Source organism: Coregonus clupeaformis, chromosome 30 (genome assembly GCF_020615455.1).
Source record: "Coregonus clupeaformis isolate EN_2021a chromosome 30, ASM2061545v1, whole genome shotgun sequence".
Classification (NCBI taxonomy): Eukaryota; Metazoa; Chordata; class Actinopteri; order Salmoniformes; family Salmonidae; genus Coregonus; species Coregonus clupeaformis.
In genome coordinates, this window is record NC_059221.1 from 2,966,112 (window position 1) to 2,993,095 (window position 26,984).

The 26,984-nt window shown below is 44.3% G+C and overlaps 1 protein-coding gene across 3 annotated transcripts in view; it reads left to right on the forward strand.

Annotated features, from left to right (window-relative positions):
- Positions 1–26,984, forward strand: part of LOC121545506 (DNA (cytosine-5)-methyltransferase 3B-like) — a 96,642-nt gene that overhangs the window by 13,246 nt on the left and 56,412 nt on the right. For all 3 annotated transcript variants that reach the window (XM_041856075.1, XM_041856077.1, XM_041856076.1), the window contains exon 3: positions 15,187–15,337. In XM_041856075.1, the coding sequence (XP_041712009.1) occupies positions 15,187–15,337 (151 nt within the window). The remainder of the gene's footprint in view (positions 1–15,186; positions 15,338–26,984) is intronic.

Sequence of the window (26,984 nt, forward strand, 5' to 3'; positions counted from 1 at the left end):
CCACATTTTCATCAACAGATGGTTTTAAACATCATATCAGATGAGATATTCCTACTGCTCCAAGAGTTGAGATTCTTATAGCTCTCACTGCCAGATAGTACGCCTTCTGGTTCGACCACTAATACTCTCACACAAAACTGGATCATGATACACTGTGACTGATAGTTTCGGTTGGATTGGTTTTGCCCTCAGATCCTCCTTTTTCCATTCAGTAGAACAATCTTTCTGCCCCGTTAGTTACATTAGAAAAAAGTTACTTCCAGGCAGCCCCAGTAGCATCCTTTGCCAGTTGGATTTTGGCCTTCACTCCTAGATTATACCATTAGTACCATCGCTGTGTTGAAAAATGTTGTTATAGGGACTATCTAAATACATGTGGTCCTCTGTAGCTCAGCTGGTAGAGCATGGCGCTTGTAACGCCAAGGTAGTGGGTTCGATCCCCGGGACCACCCATACACAAAAATGTATGCACGCATGACTGTAAGTCGCTTTGGATAAAAGTGTCTGCTAAATGGCATATTATTATTATTTATCTGCATATCATTGTAATAAATGTAATAACTTATCTTCTGTGGTGTCTGTGTGTTAGAGCAGGTTGGTAGTGTAGTGTTGGCTGTTGCTCTAGCCCAGAGTGTGATAGTTCTGAACCACTATTCAGTGTGATTTATGGCTCAGAGCCCACACTAGTCTTTAGGGCATCAGGGAACAGCTAGAGAGAGACCTGCCAGTTTAACACTAGAATTACCTACTCTTTATTCTCTCTCTCTCTCTCTCTCTCTCTCTCTCTCTCTCTCTCTCTCTCTCTCTCTCTCTCTCTCTCTCTCTCTCTCTCTCTCTCTCTCTCTCTCTCTCTCTCTCTCTCTCTCTCTCCCCATTTCTCATCCTGTTGCTTCAGGTCCTGCTCTATTGCTACAGTACAGTAAGCCACACAGCTACTGGAACTCCCTTACCCTCTACCTCAATCACCTCACCCCCTACCTCAGGGACCAGGCTGTCAGAAGCTTCTGGAGGCCTGTGGGAGGCCTGCTTGGCTCTGTCAAAGTGATGGTCTAAATACCTTGTAAGGGGCGCTATATTCATGATGGATGGATCACCATTTGGGGGGCATAGTTGTGTTTCAACTTTGTCTGCTGGTGCGGTATGTGTGTGTGTGTTTCCACTTTCCATAGCATTAGACACTGTAGGACTCCTAGGCGCTTCCTTTCTTAGGCCTGTTGGTTCTTGCCCAAGGGGCTCAGAAGTGTGACGGACGAGAGCCGGCCCGGTGGTCGCCATCTTGTTTCAGAACGTGTACAGTAATGTTGTCACGATACCAGAATTTTGACTTCGATACTGATACCAGGTTTAGTATCATGATACTCGATACCATCACGATACCAAAACGATACCACAACAAAAAAAAGAAGGCGGATTAGCCAGAGTCACAGAATGGCACTTCATCCAGACAGATAAACTCAGCTACTGCTCTGTTCAATTGTTGGGCATCTTCAATATCATTACATACAGCCATGTATGCATTATTTAATAAATGATACAATCATACAATATATTTGACTTTGTTTTTTTACCAATATAACTACAAAACAACATAATGGTAATAATTTATTTGAATGTTAAATCTCTATTGATAAACTGGGTAAATTAAGATGTAGCCTAGGTCTATTCACAATACAGGTGAATTCATATTATTCAATAGGAGTGTGTGCATGCATTCAGTTATTGAGCTTGTTTTAGCTGATTTCATGGGGCTACAGATGACAAACAATACCTCCCATTTAGGACTTATTTTATTGGCAACTGCTAGGAGAACATATACTTTTATTGTACTGATCAATAACATTTGCATAGAAGAAGCGATCTCTTCTTTTATAAAAGTGTATGCTGTCTCTTTAAGAAAGTAATGACATCATTCACAAAGTAGAACATGGCTGTGGAATCTGACTTTGTGGCTATGGAATCTAGTGGAAACCAGACAGGAGGCGAGGGAGACGAGAAGTGAATTACTTTTTGGTGGCGAAGGAGACAAAGTCAATTAATAAAGTTTTTGGTGACAATCAGCTTTGAAATCAGCATATTTTGTGTTATGGCTTGCATATTATCACAAACATAGTACTAGAGTAGTGAATTCAGCTGTAAGCTAGCAAGGAAAGTTAGCCTACAAATAAAGCTGAAAGCAACCGGCATCGTCTTGCATTGTAAAAGTGTTCTGAACAGTTTAAACATTTCTACATACCATGTTGCATTATTTAAGTGTGTTAATTTCTGTGCAGCATGAGTGGGGAGCTAACAATGCAGCCAGACAGCTCTAGCAATGAATGAGTAAGTGGAGCAGGCACTTTGCTCTTAGCGCTTTAAAGCGGCTACGCTGATAGACAGACTTTATCCTGTCAATGACGAGAAACACATTTGACAGAAGTACCGAATGTAACAAAATTCTAGTATCAAATGTATTTATTTTTTGGTATCGAAAAAGTACCGGTATACCTTGGAACACTAGTGTACAGTGACACCCCATGAAATGCCTTATGGGTTTCTACATGCTTTTACAATGGGATTTTTTTTTTATCATTCCTGGGTCTGCCTTACAAACTGGTTCTCAACTATGTGAATCTGTGATCCCAGATAAGAAGAAGATTGTTCTATGGAAAGCAGTTAAAGCACAGACGTGGTATTCATAGGTGTATAGTTTACGTAGTTCCCCTTTATGGTTTTCTGTAACGCTGTTATCTTGGTGTCTTTGTGCCAAGCCAGGGGAGCAAGTATAGACTTTGAAAATAAGAGTAACTGACATCCGCTAAGCACATTTACATGGCAAGCCAGTGCCTCATGTTGTAAATGTGTCTGGAAGGTGTGTGTGTGTTATGCCTTGCCGTGTGTGTGTTATACTGTAGGTCAGGAATGGGTCCATTGAAAGGGCCTATCTCTCGCTCCGACTCGGTCCATTCCTTCCTAACCTCTCCTTTCTTTCCCCTCTCTGTGTCCAACCCAGAAATCAGATCAAGGGCTGAGGTGTCAGGGAGACAGAGATACTGAAAGGGCTTCTAGCCACCTGGTCTGAGCCCCAGCCTTTAGTTTCCACTCATACTTTGTTCTCCTTTTACAAAAGCAGAGGCTGTGGCTGAGCCTTGTCTGGGCCCCTTCAGCTTGGGCTAGTGGGGGGGGGTGTACTTTGTCAGGGAATATGTTTTTGAGTGGGTAGAGACAGACGGATGGACAGACAGACAGACAGATCAACCAAAGGTCTTGCTCTTTTAATCTGTCAACACACTTTTAATCAATCCACACGTGCATTGTCTTATGTCAGACACCGTTTCCATAGCCGTCTGCACTGAGATGTTGCCTTAGCTGCACACTCTCCTAGCCAGATGTGGGGCTGAGAGGGGAGGAGGGTTGAAGGGGTACAGACAGGAGGGTAGGGAGGGGCGAGGGGGGTAGCAGACAAAGCGTTGACAGGCGCAGATGGGTGTCCTGGTCTGGGACAAGGCAGCTCTCGGGGTCTAATCTCACTAATGAGAGAAACTGGCGCTGACCTGCTGACCTAGCTGTCTCTCTCTCTCTCTCTCTCTCTCTCTCTCTCTCTCTCTCTCTCTCTCTCTCTCTCTCTCTCTCTCTCTCTCTCTCTCTCTCTCTCTCTCTCTCTCTCTCTCTCTCTCTCTCTCTCTCTCTCTCTCTCTCTCTCTCTCTCTCTCTCTCTCTCTCTCTCTCTCTCTCTCTCTCTCTCTCTCTCTCTCTCTCTCTCTCTCTCTTTCATTCTCACTCTGTCTCTGTCTCTTTTTCTCTCTCTCTCTTTCCCCCTCTCTCTAATTATCTCACTCTACCTCTGCCCCTGTGGGCTTAATAATCCCTCTATCCACGGTACATTGAGTGCTTTGGGGTCTATAGCTGTACTGTACTGTGCCGTGCTCTACTATGTTATACTGTGCTGTGCTGTGTGGCCCAGGTTGGTTTAGGTGAGGTGTGATTTGGGCTGACACACTGTTGGAGGTGCGTGAGAAAGAATCTCACTGTCTGAGTGCTGCCTGAGAGAGGGAGGGATGGTGGGAGGGAGGGAGGGGGAGAGCGAGAGAGAGAGAGAGTGAGAGAGAGAGAGACAGAAGGGCACAGCAGCCAGTGAGAAAAACAGCTTATTTCTTTGTATAGCGTTTGTATTGTAGTGCTGGTTTCCCAGAGTGAGAGAGTGCACAGTGTGTGGTATGGCATTGAACTGTGCTCAGCTCTACTGTGATGCTGTGCTCTGTGCTAGCCTGGCCTGGGTTGGCTTGTGTCTTCCCCGGTGCCTGCTGGTTGGCTGTGTTAGCTTTGGCAAGTGACTGTGCCACTGGAGGACAGCTGTGGCGGGAAGGGAACCGTGACTCAGACTGGCATTCCAGAGAAAGATTCCTGATATCCCACAACCGCCTGCATTGTTCCCAAGGCCAAGGGCTTATGCTTCCTGAGGAGGAAGCCTGCCTATGGGGTGAAGGCCCTTAACTCTCTCACCCCCAACTCCCTGTCTGTCTCCCCCTCAGGGAGTTCCACCTTTCTCGCCCCTTCCTCCCCCCTCTCTCAGCCTAAAGATGTTGGATAGATGCTTTAACTCTCTGTATCTCTCTACTTTGTTATAGTTTTTTGTGGTCTTCTTGTTTTATTTAGGTGTTTTTGTGTGTTCCTGTAGCTACTGTGCATCTATTTCACGACTGTAACTAACATTCCTCTCCTTTAAGTTGAATAAAGTCAGCAGATCCCATCACTCTCACTGTTAACCCCCCCCCTCCCAACACACACACGCATGCATACTGTAAAACTTAAATTAAATGGCAAGTCTCATTTTAATAGCCGGGCAACGGTACACATTTCAGCAAATAAATGCCTGTTTCAAATAAATGGCGGGTCTAAATTTGTCACAATCGTCATAATGAGTGGACCAAGGCGCAGCGTGATATGCGTACATCTCTTTAATAGTGTACTTAGCAACACGATACAAATAACAAAACAACAAAACGAAACGTGAAGTCCTCGGTCATACACAAACCTACACGGAACAAGATCCCACGAATCACAAGTGCACAAAAAGCTGCCTAAGTATGGTTCCCAATCAGAGACAACAAGCAACAGCTGATTCTCGTTGCCTCTGATTGAGAACCACCCCGGCCAACATAGAAACACATAACCTAGAACAGAACATAGGAAACGAAACATAGACACTACACAAAGAAACTAACACCCTGGCTCAACATACAAGAGTCCCCAGAGCCAGGGCGTGACAAAATTACCGTAATTGTTTACAAAGTTACCATGAATTACCATGAATTGTTTACGAGGTTTAATGTTTGATTTGTTACATTCAATAATTCAGTAATGACTGGAAAGAATTATGGCAATCATCCTATTTTTTTGGCCAGTAATAAACTGTTAGCCATTGGCTCCTAACAGCTGAGAACTGCTAGCTAACTGACATGCACAAAAACAGTCAACAACTTCGGGAGTACAGAGCCCTAGAAATCGGCCGATCGCCTTCTAGTGGCAAAAGTAAGAACTGCCAAAAATCTAATGAAATCAAATTGTATTTGTCACATGTGCCTTACCGTGAAATGCTTACTTACAAGCCCTTAACCAACAATGCAGTTCAATAAATAGAGTTAAGAAAATATTTACTAAATAAACTAAAGTAAAAAATAAAATAAAAAGTAACACAATACAATAACAATACCGAGGCTATATACAGGGGGTACCGGTACCCAGTCAATGTGCGGGGGTACAGGTTAGTCAAGGTAATTTGTACATGTAGGTAGGGGTAAAGTGACTATGCATAGATAATAAACAGCGAGTAGCAGCAGTGTAAAAACAAAGGGGGGTGGGGATGTCAATGTAAATAGTTCGGGTGGCCATTTGATTAATTGTTCAGCAGCCTTATGGCTTGGGGGTAGAAGCTGTTAAGGAGCCTTTTGGACCTAGACTCTGGTACCGCTTGCCGTGTAGTAGCAGAGAGAACAGTCTATGACTTGGGTGACTGGAGTCTTTCACAATTTTTTGGGCCTTCCTCTGACAGTCAAAGAGGAGTCAAAGAGGAGAATCATTATTCAGTCAAGGAATTTTTATATATATATTTTTTAATATAGGCATACTAAGACAAAAGAAACATGACACTGTGTAAATGATAACACATTAGTGCAGGAAATGAAGAAATTGATTAAAATGCTGGAAGTGAATGCTGGAATTAAAACATTAACTATGCAAATGAGCAAAAGCTCAAATAGAAGCCTGTCTGTAATAAGCGCCTATTGTGTTCAGTGATTTAAGCAAATAAACGCCCAGGCTATTAATTGAAGTTTTACGGTACCTTAGTTTACAACACTTTCCATTTCCCCTAAACACTTATTAGCTGCTGTTCTCTGAAGGAGTGTTGTTTTAACCTGAGAAATTAACTTAAGATAAGAGTCTGTTTTTACTCATAGATTCTACAGTAATCCAGGGCTTGAGTTTGATTTCCTGAACATGAGTATCTCCTCAGGAGCTGAATTCTCTTCAGTTTAGCCCCTTGAGCTCAGAAAAGTCAAGGAGGTTTAGGGTATAAAACAACAGAGATCCTTGATGAAAACCTGCTCCAGAGCGCTCAGGACCTCAGACTGGGGTGAAGGTTCACCTTCCAACAGGACAACGACCCTAAGCACACAGCCAAGACAACGCAGGAGTGGCTTTGGGACAAGTCTCTGAATGTCCTTGAGTGGCCCAGCCAGAGCCCGGACTTGAACCCAATCGAACATCTCTGGAGAGACCTTTAAAATAGCTGTGCTGCAACGCTCCCCATCCAACCTGACAGAGCTTGAGAGGATCTGCAGAGAAGAATGGGAGAAACTCCCCAAATACAGGTGTGCCAAGCTTGTGGCGTCATACCCAAGAAGACTCTAGGCTTTAATTGCTGCCAAAGGTGCTTCAACAAAGTACTGAGTAAAGGGTCTGAAGACTTATGTAAATGTGAAATTTCTGTCTTTTATTTTCAATAAATTAGCAAAAATATTCTAAAAACCTGTTTTTGCTTTGTCATTATCGGGTATTGTGTGTAGATTGATGAGGACTTTTATTTATTTATTTGTAATCCATTTTAGAATAAGGCTTTAACCTAACATAGGCAACATAGACATCATACAGAATATACAATATCGGAACAATTAACATAAAACATAACACTTTGGAGTATAGGCTCATTACAGTGGGAACATACAGTGAGGGAAAAAAGTATTTGATCCCCTGCTGATTTTGTACGTTTGCCCACTGACAAAGACATGATCAGTCTATAATTTTAATGGTAGGTTTATTTGAACAGTGAGAGACAGAATAACAACAACAAGATCCAGAAAAATGCATGTCAAAAATGTTATAAATTGATTTGCATTTTAATGAGGGAAATAAGTATTTGACCCCTCTGCAAAACATGACTTAGTACTTGGTGGCAAAACCCTTGTTGGCAATCACAGAAGTCAGACATTTCCTGTAGTTGGCCACCAGGTTTGCACACATCTCAGGAGGGATTTTGTCCCACTCCTCTTTGCAGATCTTCTCCAAGTCATTAAGGTTTCGAGGCTGACGTTTGGCAACTCGAACCTTCAGCTCCCTCCACAGATTTTCTATGGGATAAAGGTCTGGAGACTGGCTAGACCACTCCAGGACCTTAATGTGCTTCTTCTTGAGCCACTCCTTTGTTGCCTTGGCCGTGTGTTTTGGGTCATTGTCATGCTGGAATACCCATCCACGACCCATTTTCAATGCCATGGCTGAGGGAAGGAGGTTCTCACCCAAGATTTGATGGTACATGGCCCTGTCCATCATCCCTTTGATGCGGTGAAGTTGTCCTGTCCCCTTAGCAGAAAAACACCCCCAAAGCATAATGTTTCCACCTCCATGTTTGACGGTGGGGATGGTGTTCTTGGGGTCATAGGCAGCATTCCTCCTCCTCCAAACATGGCGAGTTGAGTTGATGCCAAAGAGCTTGATTTTGGTCTCATCTGACCACAACACTTTCACCCAGTTCTCCTCTGAATCATTCAGATGTTCATTGGCAAACTTCAGATGGCCCTGTATATGTGCTTTCTTGAGCAGGGGGACCTTGCGGGCGCTGCAGGATTTCAGTCCTTCACGGCGTAGTGTGTTACCAATTGTTTTCTTGGTGACTATGGTCCCAGCTGCCTTGAGATCATTGACAAGATCCTCCCGTGTAGTTCTGGGCTGATTCCTCACCGTTCTCATGATCATTGCAGCTCCACGAGGTGAGATCTTGCATGGAGCCCCAGGCCGAGGGAGATTGACAGTTCTTTTGTGTTTCTTCCATTTGCGAATAATCGCACCAACTGTTGTCACCTTCTCACCAAGCTGTTTGGTGAGGGTCTTGTAGCCCATTCCAGCCTTGTGTAGGTCTACAATCCTGTCCCTGACATCCTTGGAGAGCTCTTTGGTCTTGGCCATGGTGGAGAGTTTGGAATCTGATTGATTGATTGCTTCTGTGGACAGGTGTCTTTTATACAGGTAACTAGCTGAGATTTAGAAGTACTCCCTTTAAGAGTGTGCTCCTAATCTCAGCTCGTTACCTGTATAAAAGACACCTGGGAGCCAGAAATCTTTCTGATTGAGAGGGGGTCAAATACTTATTTCCCTCATTAAAATGCAAATCAATTTATAACATTTTTGACATGCGTTCTTCTGGATTTTGTTGTTGTTGTTGTTCTGTCTCTCACTGTTCAAATAAACCTACCATTAAAATTATAGACTGATCATTTCTTTGTCAGTGGGCAAATGTAGAAAATCAGCAGGGGATCAAATACTTTTTCCCCTCACTGTACAAATTACAGACGGGGGATATACAGTGCCTTCAGAAAGTATGCATACCCCTTGACTTATTCCACATTTTGTTGTGTTACAGCCTGAATTCAAAATGTATTAAATATATATTTTTCTCACCCATCTACACACAATACCCCATAATGTCAAAGTGAAAACATGTTTTTAGAAATGTTTGACAAATTATTGAAAATTAAATAAAGAAATATCCTATTGATATAAGTATTCACACCCTACTTTGTAGAAGCATCTTTGGCAGCGATTACAGCTGTGAGTCTTTCTGGGTAAGTCTATAAGAGCTTTCCACACCTGGATTGTGCAATATTTGCCCATTATTATTTTCGAAATTCTTCATGCATGGTCATTGCTAGACAACCATTTTCAGGTCTTGCCATAGATTTTCAAGTAGATTTAAGTCAAAACTGTAACTGCCATTCAGAAACATTCACTGTCTTCTTGGTAAGCAACTCCAGTGTAGATTTGGCCTTGTGTTTTAGGTTATTGTCATGCTGAAAGGTGAATTCATCTCCCAGTGTCTGTTGTAAAGCAGACTGAACCAGGTTTTCCTCTAGGATTTTGCCTGTGCTTAGCTCCATTCCATTTATTTTTATCCTAAAAAACTCCCCAGTCCTTAACGATTACAAGCATACCCATAACATGATGCAGCCACCAGTATGCTTGATAATATGTTGAGTGGGACTCAGTAATGTGTTGTATTGGATTTGCTCCAAACATAAGGCTTTGTATTCAAAAAGTTAATTTATTTGCCACATTCTTTTGCAGTATTACTTTAGTGCCTTGTTGCAAACAGGATGCATGTTTTGGAATATTTTTATTCTGTACAGGCTATCGTCTTTTCACTCTGTCAATTAGGTTAGTATTGTGGCGTAACTACAACGTTATTGATCCATCCACAGTTTTCTCCTATCACAGCGATTAAACTCTGTAACTGTTTTAAAGTCACCATTGGCCTCATGGTGAAATCCCTGAGCGGTTTCCTTCCTCTCCGGCAACTGAGTTAGGAAGGTTGCCTGTATCTATGTAGTGACTGGGTGCATTGATACACCATCCAAATTGTAATTAATAACTTCACCATGCTCAAAGGGATATTCAATGTCTGTATTTTTTTTAACCCATCTACCAATAGGTGCCCTTCTTTGCGAGGCGTTGGGAAACCTCCCTGGTCTTTGTGGTTGAATCTGTGTTTGAAATTCATTGCATAACTGAGGGACCTTACAGATAATTGTATGTGTGGGGTATAGAGAAGCGGTAGTCATTCACAAATCATGTTCAATAATATTATTGCACAGAGGGACTCCATGCAATTTATTATGTGACTTGTTAAGCATATTTTTACTCCTGAACTTATTTAGGCTTGCCATAAGAAAGGGGTTGCTTACTTATTGACTCAAAACATTTCAGCTTTTCATTTTTAATTAATTTGTTAAAAAAAACAAAAACAGCATCCACATTGACATAATGGGGTATTGTGTGTAGGCCAGTGACAAACATCTCAATTTAATCCATTTTAAATTCAGGCTGTAACACAACAAAATGTGGAAAAAGTCAAGGGGTGTGAATACTTTCTGAAGGCACTGTATCTATATAAGCTGAGGGAGGGATGCTGTCTTGACGAATATATACAGTGCAAATGACATCATTACTATTGTAAGGGATCGGGGGTTGGCTGGGTCTAGACAGAGTCTGACACTTCCCCGATCTACAGAGAGGGGGAGTCATCAGACTCGATCTGGTTCACCTGAGTTCTGAGCACACCTGTCAGTAATTAGTGTAGGATATAAGGTGTGCTCAGAAGTTCAGTCGGTGCGAGGTATTGTTCCATTGTGACTTGCTAAGCGTTTTGTTCAGAGAGAGAGTTCGTTGTTTTGATTACCCGTGTACCCGACCTGTGCCTCGTTGTTTGACTCCCCGAATTGCTTAATCCTCTGCTTGTCTATCTCAGTGATTACCGTCCTCTGATCCTGTGCCTGTGCCCTCGACTACGACTAGCCCGCTCCCTTGGTACCTCTGCCTGTCTCTGCCTGACCCGGTTTTGACCACAGCCCACCCGACCACGATTAAGCTATTCCCTTGTCTGTACTCTAATAAAGCATCGCTATTCTGCGATTGGATCTTACCACTCTGTCCGAGTATTCATTACAACTATGACATCACCATATGCTTGTTTTGGGCATTACATTACAGATTTTCACAATCGCGTACAAGCACATTTGTGATCTGTGTTGAAATGTATCTGTAGCAGAACAGCTATGTTCAACTGCACAAATACATTTACAGAACATCTGATCATTTTCTTGCTTTAGTACCTGACTTACATATCTTAGATCACCTTTTGCAAAACATTAAATACAAATGTTATCAGTGAATACAAATTCAGTGTTAAGTGTTTTGTTCACAGAATATTAACACATTGTTTTAATCAGAAGAGAAAGGTGTGCAAATGTGTTCACTGTTTCGGGCAATCAGTAAATACTACTGCACGAAATTCTAAGTCATCCCATCAGTGTCATACCATGTACAGCATGGTTCCCCAACTGGCTGCCCGCACGCCGAATCTGGCCCGCAGGTGATTTTATTTGGCCCCTTAAGTTAAGACTGTAAAATCACCAGGAAATCAGCTCAAAGTGATTTTTATTTAATCACATAAATAGAAAAACATGTGAACGTATCCCAATTAATCAAGATTTGAAAGTATTATGTTTTTGTCAAACACTATATCTGTTTGGGCTTCTTGCGGTCAATTTGCAGTCTACAAATGATTTATAATTATGTTCTGGCCCCATGACCATCCGCTGAAGAAAAAATCGGCCCGCGACTGAATGTAGGTGGGGACCCCTGATGTACAAGATATGGAAAGATCTAGGCAATGGGGACTGTCTAATTGTTTTTTTTTGTTTTTTACAATATGCAGAGATGCAGTGAGTGAAGTTGGGTTACTTCTACGTAACTTTGAGTTACTCTTAAGTCATCATCTCCAACATTGTTACCTTCCATTATAAAGCTTTGCTTTAGTGTGTGGATGTAGGCCAATGCATTCATATCAGTTGTTTTCCTTTATTGTATTCACCTTTCCTTATTTCTGTTGTGGATTGTGTTTCTGTGCGCCAATGGAAAGTCTACAAAACTATGAGCAAACCAACCTTTGTATTGAATACATGGAATTGGATTGTGATGACAACATTGTTCCAAAAATGCTTGTACACGATTGAGAAAAAACGTAATGATGTCTTAGTGGCAGAATTAGCAAAGAGTAGGCTGGGTCATATGATTTATAGACCCACAATGATATTGAAGCCACGCCGAGACAGACTGACTAATTTTTTTTTTGGGGGGGAAGGGGGGTGGTAGAAGGATTACTTTATCCTATCCCAGTTATTCCTTAAAGAGGTGGGGTTTCAAATGTCTCCGGAAGGTGGTGAGTGACTCCGCTGTCCTGGCGTCGTGAGGGAGCTTGTTCCACCATTGGGGTGCAAGAGCAGCGAACAGTTTTGACTGGGCTGAGCGGGAACTATGCTTCCGCAGAGGTAGGGGAGCCAGCAGGCCAGAGGTGGATGAACGCAATGCCCTCGTTTGGGTGTAGGGACTGATCAGAGCCTGAAGGTACGGAGGTGCCGTTCCCCTCACAGCTCCGTAGGCAAGCACCATGGTCTTGTAGCAGATGCGAGCTTCAATTGGAAGCCAGTGGAGTGTGCGGAGGAGCGGGGTGACGTGAGAGAACTTGGGAAGGTTGAACACCAGACGGGCTGCGGCATTCTGGATGAGTTGTAGGGGTTTAATGGCACAGGCAGGGAGCCCAGCCAACAGCGAGTTGCAGTAATCCAGACGGGAGATGACAAGTGCCTGGATTAGGACCTGTGCCGCTTCCTGTGTAAGGCAGGGTCGTACTCTCCGAATGTTGTAGAGCATGAACCTACAGGATCGGGTCACCGCCTTGATGTTAGCGGAGAACGATAGGGTGTTGTCCAGGGTCACGCCAAGGCTCTTCGCACTCTGGGAGGAGGACACAACGGAGTTGTCAACCGTGATAGCGAGATCATGGAACGGGCAGTCCTTCCCCGGGAGGAAGAGCAGCTCCGTCTTGCCAAGGTTCAGCTTGAGGTGGTGATCCGTCATCCACACTGATATGTCTGCCAGACATGCAGAGATGCGATTCGCCACCTGGTTATCAGAAGGGGGAAAGGAGAAAATTAGTTCTGTGTCGTCTGCGTAGCAATGATAGAAGAGGCCATGTGAGGATATGACAGAGCCAAGTGACTTGGTGTATAGCGAGAATAGGAGAGGGCCTAGAACTGAGCCCTGGGGGACACCAGTGGTGAGAGCACGTGGTGCGGAGACAGCTTCTCGCCACGCCACTTGGTAGGAGCGACCGGTCAGGTAGGACGCAATCCAAGAGTGAGCCGTGCCGGAGATGCCCAGCTCGGAGAGGGTGGAGAGGTTCACAGTATCAAAGGCAGCATACAGGTCTAGAAGGACAAGAGCAGAGGAGAGAGAGTTAGCTTTAGCAGTGCGGAGAGCCTCCGTGACACAGAGAAGAGCAGTCTCAGTTGAATGACCAGTCTTGAAACCTGACTGGTTTGGATCAAGAAGGTCATTCTGAGAGAGATAGCAAGAGAGTTGGCTAAAGACGGCACGCTCAAGAGTTTTGGAGAGAAAAGAAAGAAGGGATACTGGTCTGTAGTTGTTGACATCAGAGGGATCGAGTGTTGGTTTTTTGAGAAGGGGTGCAACTCTCGCTCTCTTGAAGACGGAAGGGACATAGCCAGCAGTCAAGGATGAGTTGATCAGCGAGGTGAGGTAAGGGAGAAGGTCACCGGAGATGGTCTGGAGAAGAGAGGAGGGGATAGGGTCAAGCGGGCAGGTTGTTGGGCGGCCGGCCGTCACAAGTCGCAAGATTTTATCTGGAGAGAGAGGGAGAAAGAAGTCAAAGCATAGGGTAGGGCAGTGTGAGCAGGACCAGCAGTGTCATTTGACTTAACAAACGAGGATCGGATGTCGTCAACCTTCTTTTCAAAATGGTTGACAAAGTCATCCACAGAGGGGGGGAGAGGAGGATTCAGCAGGGAGGAGAAGGTGGCAAAGAGCTTCCGTGGGTTAGATGCAGATGCTTGGAATTTAGAATGGTAGAAAGTGGCCTTAGCAGCAGAAACAGATGAAGAAAATGTAGAGAGGAGGGAGTGAAAAGATGCCAGGTCCGCAGGGAGTCTAGTTTCCCTCCATTTCCCCTCGGATGCCCGGAGCCCTGTTCTGTGAGCTCGCAATGAGTCATCAAGCCACGGAGCTGGAGGGGAGGACCGAGCCGGCCGGGAGGATAGGGGACATAGAGAGTCAAAGGGTGCAGAAAGGGAGGAGAGGAGGGTTGAGGAGGCAGAATCAGGAGATTGGAGGGAGAAGGATTGAGCAGAGGGAAGAGATGATAGGATGGAAGAGGAGAGAGTAGCGGGAGAGAGAGAGCGAAGGTTGCGACGGCGCATTACCATCTGAGTAGGGGCAGAGTGAGTACTGTTGGAGGAGAGCGAGAGAGAAAAGGATACAAAGTAGTGGTCGGAGACATGGAGGGGAGTTGCAGTGAGATTAGTAGAAGAACAGCATCTAGTAAAGATGAGGTCAAGCGTATTGCCTGCCTTGTGAGTAGGGGGGGACGGTGAGAGGGTGAGGTCAAAAGAGGAGAGGAGTGGAAAGAAGGAGGCAGAGAGAAATTAGTCAAAGGTAGATGTAGGGAGGTTGAAGTCCCCCAGAACTGTGAGGGGTGAGCCATCCTCAGGAAAGGAACTTATCAAGGCGTCAAGCTCATTGATGAACTCTCCAAGGGAACCTGGAGGGCGATAAATGACAAGGATGTTAAGCTTAAATGGGCTAGTGACTGTGACAGCATGCAATTCAAATGAGGAGATAGACAGATGGGTCAGGGGAAAAATTGAGAATGTCCACTTGGGAGAGATGAGGATTCCTGTGCCACCACCCCGCTGACCAGATGTTCTCGGGGTATGCGAGAACACATGGTCAGACGAGGAGAGAGCAGTAGGAGTAGCAGTGTTTTCAGTGGTACATACAGCAGGCAAACACCAATCATGCACAGTGAAAGCACATATAGCACACTTAGACAGGAAATTACTATCCTTAGCTTGACTTGGTAATATGCAAGTTTTCTGATGAAAGCTCTGAGCTATTTTGATGTAAAATCTTGTTGTGTGATGTTATGTTAAGTGAATAGGCTCTATTTGTTAGGTGGGGTGGTTTGTGATGGAAGTGGACTGGTCCATGGGTAGTTGGCTGCTGTTGTGTGTTTGGAGTGGTTTGTTTGGACTGTTTTGCTGTTTTCAACTGAGTTGATAGCCCATCTCCTGTCGTCCCCAGGCTGAGGTGAACGGGGACATTCCTGCAGCCGAGGGACCATCAGAGAGCGACAGTGGCGCGGAGATGACCAATGAGAACAGCCCGCTCACCGCCGCCGAGCCGCCCTCCCCCTTCAGCCCCAAGCAGAACGGAGACGCTGCCTCACCTGCAGGTCAGGAACACAAACAACACTGATAGTAGCAAACATGCATGGCAGCAAGACTGGAAAGGGACATTTCAAATATTTTGAGCTCTCCAGTTGGTTTACAGTAGTGCTAAGCGATTAACAGAAATGTAGGTTATTTTTCGGTTTTCAAACAACTACTGTAATTGACCTGACATCAGTTCAATTATTTGAATTCTATTTAGTTTGTTTTTTGTCTGAGGTCAATGCACACATTGCGCAGTTTCTCTAGAGATAAATCAGATCAAGCCTGAACTGTGCAATGTAGTAGGGAGTTGTAGTTTCCAACAGGCCAATATTCTACGTAGTTTAGGTAGAAAATGTGGTAGTTAACCATTACAGTCTAAACCCTGACTAAACCGGGGGAGGGGGAGTTCTACTAAGATATATGGAATTGTTTTAAGAAGGTCATACCAAGGATCATTTTGCTATTTTATTTAGAATTTTAAGACCACTTGAAGTATCAGAAAAATATATTTACAAATTATTTGATGAAACATTTTATTTGGCCTTACTGCTATTAGCCCATAAAAACGCATTGAATAACAGATAGTCCCCCCAAAAAAATCTAAAGGAAGTTTGTTCTGAAGTGTCTGTCCTAGTTCTGAGAGATATAAGCAAGATCAGGAAATATTTTCTATACATGTAATTAACCCCTTGTTTTTGGCACTAAACAGTCAAAGCCCTGTCTAAGCCGGGGGGGTTTACTAAGCTATATGGAATTGTTTTAAGAACGTCATACCAAGGATCATTTTGCTATTTGTTTTTGAATTTTAAGACCCCTTGAAGTATAAAAAAATGTATATAAAAAAAAAAAAAATATGAAGAAAAAAATGGGGGCATTACTGCTATTAGCCCATACAAACGCATTGAATAACAGATTCACTACATGGAACAACAGATAGTCCCCCCCCAAAAAAAATTCTAAAGGAAGTTTGTTCTGAAGTGTTTGTCCTATATCTGAGAGACATAAGAAAGATCAGGAAACATTTGTTATTTGTTTTTACATGTATTTAACCCCTTATTTTTGGCACTAAACACTCTCCATATACAGTTGAAGTCGGAAGTTTACATACACCTTAGCCAAAAACATTTAAACTCAGTTTTTCACAATTCCAGACATTTAATCCTAGTAAACATTCCCTGTCTTAGGTCAATTAGGATCACCACTTTATTTTAAGAATGTGAAATGTCAGAATAATAGTAAGAGATAATTATTTATTTCAGCTTTTATTTATTTCATCACATTCCCAGTGGGTCAGAAGTTTACATACACTCAATTAGTATTTGGTAGCATTTCCTTTAAATTGTTTAACTTGGGTCAAACGTTTTGGGTAGCCTTCCACAAGCTTCCCACAGTAAGTTGGGTGAATTTTGGCCCATTCCTCCTGACAGAGCTGGTGTAATTGAGTCAGGTTTGTAGGTCTCCTTGCTCGCACACACCTTTTCAGTTCTGCCCACACATTTTCTATAGGATTGAGGTCAGGGCTTTGTGATGGCCACTCCAATACCTTGACTTTGTTGTCCTTAAGCCATTTTGCCACAACTTTGGAAGTATGCTTGGGGTCATTGTCCATTTGGAAGACCCATTTGCGACCAAGCTTTAACTTCCTGACTGATGTCTTGAGATGTTGCTTCCTCATGATGCCATCTATTTTGTGAAGTGCACAAGGCCCTCCTGCAGCAAAGCACCCCCACAGCATGATGCTGCCACCCCCGTGCTTCACGGTTGGGATGGTGTTCTTCGACTTGCAAGGGACCCCCTTTTTCCTCCAAACATAACGATGGTCATTGTGGCCAAACAGTTATATTTGTGTTTCATCAGACCAGAGGACATTTCTCCAAAAAGTACGATCTTTGTCCCCATGTGCAGTTACAAACCGTAGTCTGGCTTTTTTATGGCGGTTTTGGAGCAGTGGCTTCTTCCTTGCTGAGTGGCCTTTCAGGTTATGTCGATATAGGACTTGTTTTACTGTGGATATAGATACTTTTGTACCTGTTTCCTCCAGCATCTTCACAAGGTCCTTTGCTGTTGTTCTGGGATTGATTTGCACTTTTCGCACCAAAGTACGTTCATCTCTAGGAGACAGAATGCGTCTCCTTCCTGAGCGGTATGACGGCTGCGTGGTCCCATGGTGTTTATACTTGCGTACTATTGTTTGTACAGATGAACGTGGTACCTTCAGGCGTTTGGAAATTGCTCCCAAGGATGAACCAGACTTGTGGAGGTCTACGATTTTTTTTCTGAGGTCTTGGCTGATTTCTTTTGATTTACCCATGATGTCAAGCAAAGTTTGAAGGTAGGCCTTGAAATACATCCACAAGTACACCTCCAATTGATTCAAATGATGTCAATTAGCCTATCAGAAGCTTCTAAAGCCATGACATCCTTTTCTGGAATTTTCCAAGCTGTTTAAAGGCACTGTCAACTTAGTGTATGTAAACATCTGACCCACTGGAATTGTGATACAGTGAATTATAAGTGAAATAATCTGTCTGTAAACAATTGTTGGAAAAATTACTTGTGTCATGCACAAAGTAGATGTCCTAACCGACTTGCCAAAACTATAGTTTGTTAACAAGAAATTTGTGGAGTGGTTGAAAAACAAGTTTTAATGACTCCAACCTAAGTGTATGTAAACTTCCGACTTCAACTGTATACACTACCGGTCAAAAGTTTTAGAACACCTACTCATTCAAGGGTTTTTCTTAATTTTTCCTATTTTCTACATTGTAGAATAATAGTGAAGACATCAAAACGATGAAATAACACATATGGAATCATTACATTTTACATTTTACATTTTAGTCATTTAGCAGACGCTCTTATCCAGAGCGACTTACAGGAGCAATTAGGGTTAAGTGCCTTGCTCAAGGGCACATTAACGTCATTTAGCAGACGCTCTTAGCCAGAGCGACTCACAAATTGGTGCGTTCACCCTATAGCCAGTGGGATAACCACTTTACAATTGGGGGGGGGTAGAAGGATTCCTTTATCCTATCCCAGGTATTCCTTAAAGAGGTGGGGTTTCAAATGTCTCCGGAAGGTGGTGAGTGACTCCGCTGTCCTGGCGTCGTGAGGGGAGCTTGTTCCACCATTGGGGTGCCAGAGCAGCGAACAGTTTTGACTGGGCTGAGCGGGAACTATGCTTCCGCAGAGGAAGGGGAGCCAGCAGGCCAGAGGTGGATGAGCGCAATGCCCTCGTTTGGGTGTAGGGACTGATCAGAGCCTGAAGGTACAGAGGTGCCGTTCCCCTCACTGCTCCATAGGCAAGCACCATGGTCTTGTAGCGGATGCGAGCTTCAACTGGAAGCCAGTGGAGTGTGCGGAGGAGGGGGGTGACGTGAGAGAACTTGGGAAGGTTGAACACCAGACGGGCTGCGGCATTCTGGATGAGTTGTAGGGGTTTAATGGCACAGGCAGGGAGGCCAGCCAACAGCGAGTTGCAGTAGTCCAGACGGGAGATGACAAGTGCCTGGATTAGGACCTGTGCCGCTTCCTGTGTAAGGCAGGGTCGTACTCTCCGAATGTTGTAGAGCATGAACCTGCAGGAGCGGGTCACCGCCTTGATGTTGGCGGAGAAACGACAGGGTGTTGTCCAGGGTCACGCCTAGGCTCTTCGCACTCTGGGAGGAGGACACAGCGGAGTTGTCAACCGTGATGGCGAGATCATGGAACGGGCAGTCCTTCCCCGGGAGGAAGAGCAGCTCCGTCTTGCCAGGGTTCAGCTTGAGGTGGTGATCCGTCATCCATACTGATATGTCTGCCAGACATGCAGAGATGCGATTCGCCACCTGGTTATCAGAAGGGGGAAAGGAGAAGATTAGTTGTGTATCGTCAGCGTAGCAATGATAGGAGAGACCATGTGAGGATATGACAGAGCCAAGTGACTTGGTGTATAGGGAGAAAAGGAGAGGGCCTAGAACTGAGCCTTGGGGGACACCAGTGGTGAGAGCACGTGGTGCGGGAGACAGCTTCTCGCCACGCCACTTGGTAGGAGCGACCGGTCAGGTAGGACGCAATCCAGGAGTGAGCCGCGCCGGAGATGCCCAGCTCGGAGAGGGTGGAGAGGGAGGATCTGATGGTTCACAGTATCAAAGGCAGCAGACAGGTCTAGAAGGACAAGAGCAGAGGAGAGAGAGTTAGCTTTAGCAGTGCGGAGAGTCTCCGTGACACAGAGAAGAGCAGTCTCAGTTGAATGACCAGTCCTGAAACCTGATTGGTTTGGATCAAGAAGGTCATTCTGAGAGAGATAGCAAGAGAGTTGGCTAAAGACGGCACGCTCAATAGTTTTGGAAAGAAAAGAAAGAAGGGATACTGGTCTGTAGTTGTTGACATCAGTGGGGTCGAGTGTTGGTTTTTTTGAGAAGGGGAGCAACTCTCGCTCTCTTGAAGACGGAAGGGACATGGCCAGCGGTCAAGGATGAGTTGATCAGCGAGGTGAGGTAGGGGAGAAGGTCACCGGGAGATGGTCTGGAGAAGGGAGGAGGGGATGGGGTCAAGCGGGCAGGTTGTTGGGCGGCCTGCAGTCACAAGTCGCAGGATTTTATCTGGAGAGAGAGGGGAGAAAGAAGTCAAAGCATAGGGTAGGGCAGTGTGAGCAGGACCAGCAGTGTCATTAGACTTAACAAACGAGGATCGGATGTCGTCAACCTTCTTTTCAAAGTGGTTGACGAAGTCATCCACAGAGAGAGAGGAGGGGGGAGAGGATTCAGGAGGGAGGAAAATGTGGCAAAGAGCTTCCTAGGGTTAGAGGCAGATGCTTGGAATTTAGAGTGGTAGAAGGTGGCCTTAGCAGCAGAAACAGATGAAGAAAATGTAGAGAGGAGGGAGGAAAAGATGCCAGGTCGGTAGGGAGTTTAGTTTTCTTCCATTTCCGCTCCGCTGCCCGGAGCTCTGTTCTGTGAGCTCGCAGTGAGTCATCAAGCCACGGAGCTGGAGGGGAGGACCGAGCCGGCCGGGAGGATAGGGGACACAGAGAGTCAAAGGATGCAGAAAGGGAGGAGAGGAGGGTTGAGGAGGCAGAATCAGGAGATTGGAGGGAGAAGGATTGAGCAGAGGGAAGAGATGATAGGATGGAAGAGGAGAGAGTAGTGGGAGAGAGAGAGCGAAGGTTGCGGCGGCGCATTACCATCTGTGTAGGGGCAGAGTGCGTAGTGTGGGAGGAGAGCGAGAGAGAAAAGGAAACAAAGTAGTGGTCGGAGACATGGAGGGGAGTTGCAGTGAGATTAGTAGAGGAGCAGCATCTAGTGAAGATGAGGTCAAGCGTATTGCCTGCCTTGTGAGTAGGGGGGGACGGTGAGAGGGTGAGGTCAAAAGAGGAGAGGAGTGGAAAGAAGGAGGCAGAGAGAAATGAGTCAAATGTGGACATAGGGAGGTTGAAATCCCCCAAAACTGTGAGGGGTGAGCCATCCTCAGGAAAGGAACTTATCAAGGCGTCAAGCTCATTGGGCTAGTGACTGTGACAGCATGGAATTCAAATGAGGAGATAGACAGATGGGTTAGGGGAAAAATTGAGAATGTCCACTTGGGAGAGATGAGGATTCCTGTACCACCACCCCTCTGACCAGATGCTCTCGGGGTATGCGAGAACACATGGTCAGACGAGGAGAGAGCAGTAGGAGTAGCAGTGTTTTCAGTGGTGATCCATGTTTCCGTCAGCGCCAGGAAGTCGAGGGACTGGAGGTTGGCATAGGCTGGGATGATGTCAGCTTTGTTGGCAGCAGAACGGCAGTTCCAGAGGCTGCCTGCGACCTGGAACTCCAGGTGAGGGGTGCGTGCAGGGACCACCAGGTTAGAGAGGCAGCAGCTGCGCGGTGTGGTGCGTTTGTGTAGCCTGTGCAGAGAGGAGAGAACAGGGATAGGCAGAGGCATAGTTGACAGGCTGTAGCAAATGGCTACAAAAATGCAGAGGAGATCGGAATGAAATGAGCTAACATCTGGGAGAGGAGAGAGCAGGGCCTCCCTCACCAAAAACTTCTACCTCAGAAACTAAAATTGTTTCACTGAACCACCCGAACAAAAACTCTCCCAACTTCCACCTTTAGAAATCAGAATTGTTGTGAACCACAGCGGTTCAATGTTTAAAGGAATAGACTCAACCCACTTTATTCAGCTAGCTAACTATGACACCATAGCTAACTAGCATGCTAGCATCCAATAACACACAGTTTAACACACAGTTTAGCACCAACACTTGGTCACAACAAACCACCAATAGTGTGTTAACTAGCTAACTAGCATGCTAGCATCCAGTAACACACAGTTTAGCACAAACACTTGGTCACAACAAACCACCAATAGTGTGATAACACACTAAACAGATCATTCGTGTCTGTGTCAAGTTCCTTTCATGACGCAGCAATGATTAAACGTTGGCTAGCTAGGACAAGTATATTGTATTTAGCTACTACAGTACAGTTAGCTGGACGTGTTGGGTAGCTAGCAATGGCCACTGTGTTGACTTTGTTTGAAGAACGGCTAACTAGCTAGCTTCGTGCTACATTTTATACTTGAGATTCTTCAAATAGCCACCCTTTGCCTTGATGACAGCTTTGCACACTCTTGGCATTCTCTCAACCAGCTTCACCTGGAATGCTTTTCCAACAGTCTTGAAGGAGTTCCCACATATGCTGAGCACTTGTTGGCTGCTTTTCCTTCACTCTGCGGTCCGACTCATCCCAAAGAAATGGAACACTAGTCACTTTAATAATGTTTACATATCTTGCATTACTCATCTCATATGTATATACTGTTTTCTATAATATTCTACTGTACAGTGAGGGAAAAAAGTATTTGATCCCCTGCTGATTTTCTACATTTGCCCACTGACAAAGAAATGATCAGTCTATAATTTTAATGGTAGGTTTATTTGAACAGTGAGAGACAGAATAACAACAATAAAATCCGGTAAAACGAATGTCAAAAATGTAATAAATTGATTTGCATTTTAATGAGGGAAATAAGTAGTTGACCCCCTCTCAATCAGAAAGATTTCAGGTTCCCAGTTGTCTTTTATACAGGTAACGAGCTGAGATTAGGAGCACACTCTTAAAAGGAGTGCTCCTAATCTCAGCTTGTTACCTGCATAAAAGACACCTGTCCACACACTCAATCAAACAGACTCCAACCTCTCCACAATGGCCAAGACTAGAGAGCTGTGTAAGGACATCAGGGATAAAATTGTAGACCTGCACAAGGCTGGGATGGGCTACAGGACAATAGGCAAGCAGCTTGGTGAGAAGGCAACAACTGTTGGCGCAATTATTAGAAAATGGAAGAAGTTCAAGATGACGGTCAATCACCCTCGGTCTGGGGCTCCATGCAAGATCTCACCTTGTGGGGCATCAATGATCATGAGGAAGGTGAGGGATCAGCTCAGAACTACACGGCAGGACCTGGTCAATGACCTGAAGAGAGCTGGGACCACAGTCTCAAAGAAAACCATTAGTAACACACTACGCCGTCATGGATTAAAATCCTGCAGCGCACGCAAGGTCCCCCTGCTCAAGCCAGCGCATGTCCAGGCCCGTCTGAAGTTTGCCAATGACCATCTGGATGATCCAGAGGAGGAATGGGAGAAGGTCATGTGGTCTGATGAGACAAAAATAGAGCTTTTTGGTCTAAACTCCACTTGCCGTGTTTGGAGGAAGAAGAAGGATGAGTACAACCCCAAGAACACCATCCCAGCCGTGAAGCATGGAGGTGGAAACCATTCTTTGGGGATGCTTTTCTGCAAAGGGGACAGGACGACTGCACCGTATTGAGGGGAGGATGGATGGGGCCATGTATCGCGAGATCTTGGCCAACAACCTCCTTCCCTCAGTAAGAGCATTGAAGATGGGTCGTGGCTGGGTCTTCCAGCATGACAACGACCCGAAACACACAGCCAGGGCAACTAAGGAGTGGCTCCGTAAGAAGCATCTTAAGGTCCTGGAGTGGCCTAGCCAGTCTCCAGACCTGAACCCAATAGAAAATCTTTGGAGGGAGCTGAAAGTCCGTATTGCCCAGCGACAGCCCCGAAACCTGAAGGATCTGGAGAAGGTCTGTATGGAGGAGTGGGCCAAAATCCCTGCTGCAGTGTGTGCAAACCTGGTCAAGACCTACAGGAAATGTATGATCTCTGTAATTGCAAACAAAGGTTTCTGTACCAAATATTAAGTTCTGCTTTTCTGATGTATCAAATACTTATGTCATGCAATAAAATCCAAATTAATTACTTAAAAATCATACAATGTGATTTTCTGGATTTTTGTTTTAGATTCCGTCTCGCACAGTTGAAGCGTACCTATGATAAAAATGACAGACCTCTACATTCTTTGTAAGTAGGAAAACCTGCAAAATCGGCAGTGTATAAAATACTTGTTCTCCCCACTGTATATATTCTTCAATTCCATTCCTTACTTAGATTTGTGTGTATTGGGTATATGTTGTGAAATTGGTAGATATTACTTGTTAGATGTTACTGCACTGTCGGAGCTAGAAGCACAAGCATTTCGCTACACCCGCAATAACATCTGCTAAACACGTGTATGTGACAAATAAAATTTGATTTGATTTGAAACCATCTCAATTTGGTTGAGGTCGCGTGAGGCCAGGTCATCTGATGCAGCACTCCATCACTCTCCTTCTTGGTAAAATAGCCCTTACACAGCATGGATGTGTGTTGAGTCATTGTCCTGTTGAAAAACAAATGATAGTCCCACTAAGCCCAAACCAGATGGGATGGCTTATCACTGCAGAATGCTGTGGTAGCCATGCTGGTTAAGTGTGCTTTGAATTCTAAATAAATCACAGACAGCGTCACCACCAAAGCAACCCCACACCATAACACCTCCTCCTCCATGCTTTATGGTGGGAAATACATATGCGGAGGTCATCCGTTCACCCACACCGCGTCTCACAAAGACACAGCGGTTGGAACCAAAAATCTCAAATTTGGACTCCAGACCAAAGGACAGATTTCCACCGGTCTAATGTCCATTGCAAGTCTCTTCTTCTTATTGGTGTCCTTTAGCAGTGTCCTCTGAACAGTTGATTTTGAGATGTGTCTGTTACTTGAACTTTGTGAAGCATTTATTTGGGCTGCAATTTCTGAGGCTGGTAACTCTTTTTTTTTTTATATACTTTGTTTATTGAATTTTCAGTACCAGCATTTAGTAAATAATTGCACTTGAAAGTTATATGGTATGAATATGGAACAACAATTTGAAGACAACGATACAGCAAAACATAGAGAGACAGACCTGAAAGAAAAAATAGACATTAAATACATAAATAAGATAAAACACAAACAAAAAAAAACAAAAAAACAAAAAAAAAAGGACAAATATCTGTTTTGATCCAGTTGTTATAGGTCAGCTAGCACAGTTATTACCGTCCTTAACATCCGAGATGTCGTATATGCACATACCAGGCTTCTTACATCACCAATATATAAATATACATCACTCTGGAACTGCAGGGAAATGTATTCTTTTAACATAAGAAAAGAAGGGAGCCCACTTTGCATAGAATTTGTCTACAGACCCATTGAGTGTCTGTTTTATTTTCTCCAACTTTATGCAATTCAAAATAGATTTAATCCAAAGAGCATGAGAAGGGGCTGCAGAGGATTTCCATCTAAGTAAAATTAATCGTCTCGCTAACAACGTGACAAAGGCAATTACATCCTTATTCATTTTGGTCAATTGTATTGTGGGTAAGGAAACTCCAAATAATGCAATGAGAGGGTCTGGCTCGATCTGTGTGCCGCTTTAATTCTGAGAGTGTGTTAAAGATGTCTTTCCAGAAACCAACAAGAGATGGGCAGCACCAAAACATGTGCACATGATTAGCAGGGGACTGGTTACATCGAACACAATTAGGGTTCACATCCTTGTAAATTTTTGATAGTCTTGCTTTGGTCCAGTGGGCCCTATGAATGAGTTTGCATTGGATGAGGCCGTGTCGAGCGCAAATAGAAGAGCTATGTACCCTTTTGAGTGCCCCTTCCCATAGTTCATCAGATATTTCCTCACCCAGTTCCTCCTCCCAAGAGGATTTGATATTGTTTAATGAGATGGCTTGTAGTGAGCAAATTTGACTATAGATTATTGACAATGTGCCTTTCTGATTAGGAAGTGGGGTGAGAAATGTGTCGAACTGTGTTCCACCAGAAAGGTTGGGGAATCCTGGATCTATGCTGCGGACGTAACTCCGGACTTGTAAGAACCTAAAAAAATGATGTCTGGGGAGACCAAATTTAGCTGATAATTGTTGAAACGTACTAAATGTATTGTTAGTATACAGATCTCTGAATCTTTTAATACCGAGATTAGACCATGTTGAGAAAGCACCATCAATCATAGATGGGGGAAAAGCTGGGTTTGAGGCTACCGGAGCCAAGGAAGAGGTTGTTTGAAACCCAAAGTGGCGCCTAAATTGATTCCAGATCTTCAATGTTGTTTTGACACATGTATTATTGGTGAAGGAGGAGTAAGGGCCTGTAATAGAGGAGTGAGCGAGGGAAGACAGTGATGCCGGTGTAGACGAGGCAGCCTCCATCTCCAGCCAAGTTGGGGGTGGGAATATCACTCTGCTCTGCAACCAGTACTGAATGATCCTAAGGTTAGCGGCCCAATAATAGAATCTGAAATCTGGTAGAGCTAGACCGCCGTCTGGTTTGGGCCTCTGCAAGAGCTGTTTTCGCATCCTAGGAGGCTCTTTTTGTCCCATATAAAGGGTAGAATTAGGCCGTCGATCTTTTTGAAAAATGTATTGGGTAGAAATATTGGAAGGCACTGATAGAGGTATAAGAATTTAGGGAGAGTATTCATTTTAATAGAGTTAATTCTAGCAACTAAGGAGAGGTGTAGCAAAGACCACCGTTCCAAATCGTCCTTAGTACGGGTTAAGAGAGGAGCAAAGTTGGCTTGAAAAAGGTTTTCAAACCTAATTGTGACATGTACCCCGAGATAAATAAAACTACTGTGAGCTATTTTAAATGGCAAGTTATGTAAAGGGGATTTTTTTGCAGCCATGTTAAGTGGCATCAATTCACTTTTACTGAGATTTAGTTTATACCCTGATAAGTGACCGAAGGATGCGAAAGTGGCAAGGGCAGCAGGGACAGAGACAGAAAGATTGGATGTGTATATTAATAAATCATCTGCATATAAAGACAGTTTGTGTTCGTGCCCGTATCTGACTATGCCTTTGATGAGGGGTTGGAGCGAAGTGCTATTGCAAGTGGCTCTATGGCGAGGGCAAACAGTAAGGGACTTAAAGGGCAACCCTGACGTGTCGATCTTTGCAAAGGGAAGCGATCTGATTGAGTGTTATTAGTCCTGACAGAGGCTTGGGGGATGAGTACAGAAGTTTTATCCAGGTCATGAATTTGGAGCCAAAGCCAAATTTATTTAGAGTGTAAAAAAGGTATTTCCATTCCACCCGATCAAACGCTTTCTCCGCGTCCAGGGATATAATGGCTTCAGAGGTATTGTCGACAGAAGGATTGTATATAATATTAAATAATCTTCGGAGATTGAAGAATGAGTGTCTATTTTTTATAAATCCTGTTTGATCCGGAGAGATAATTGATGGGAGGACTGTTTCTAGCCGCGTTGCCAGAATTTTGGCTAGAATTTTATAGTC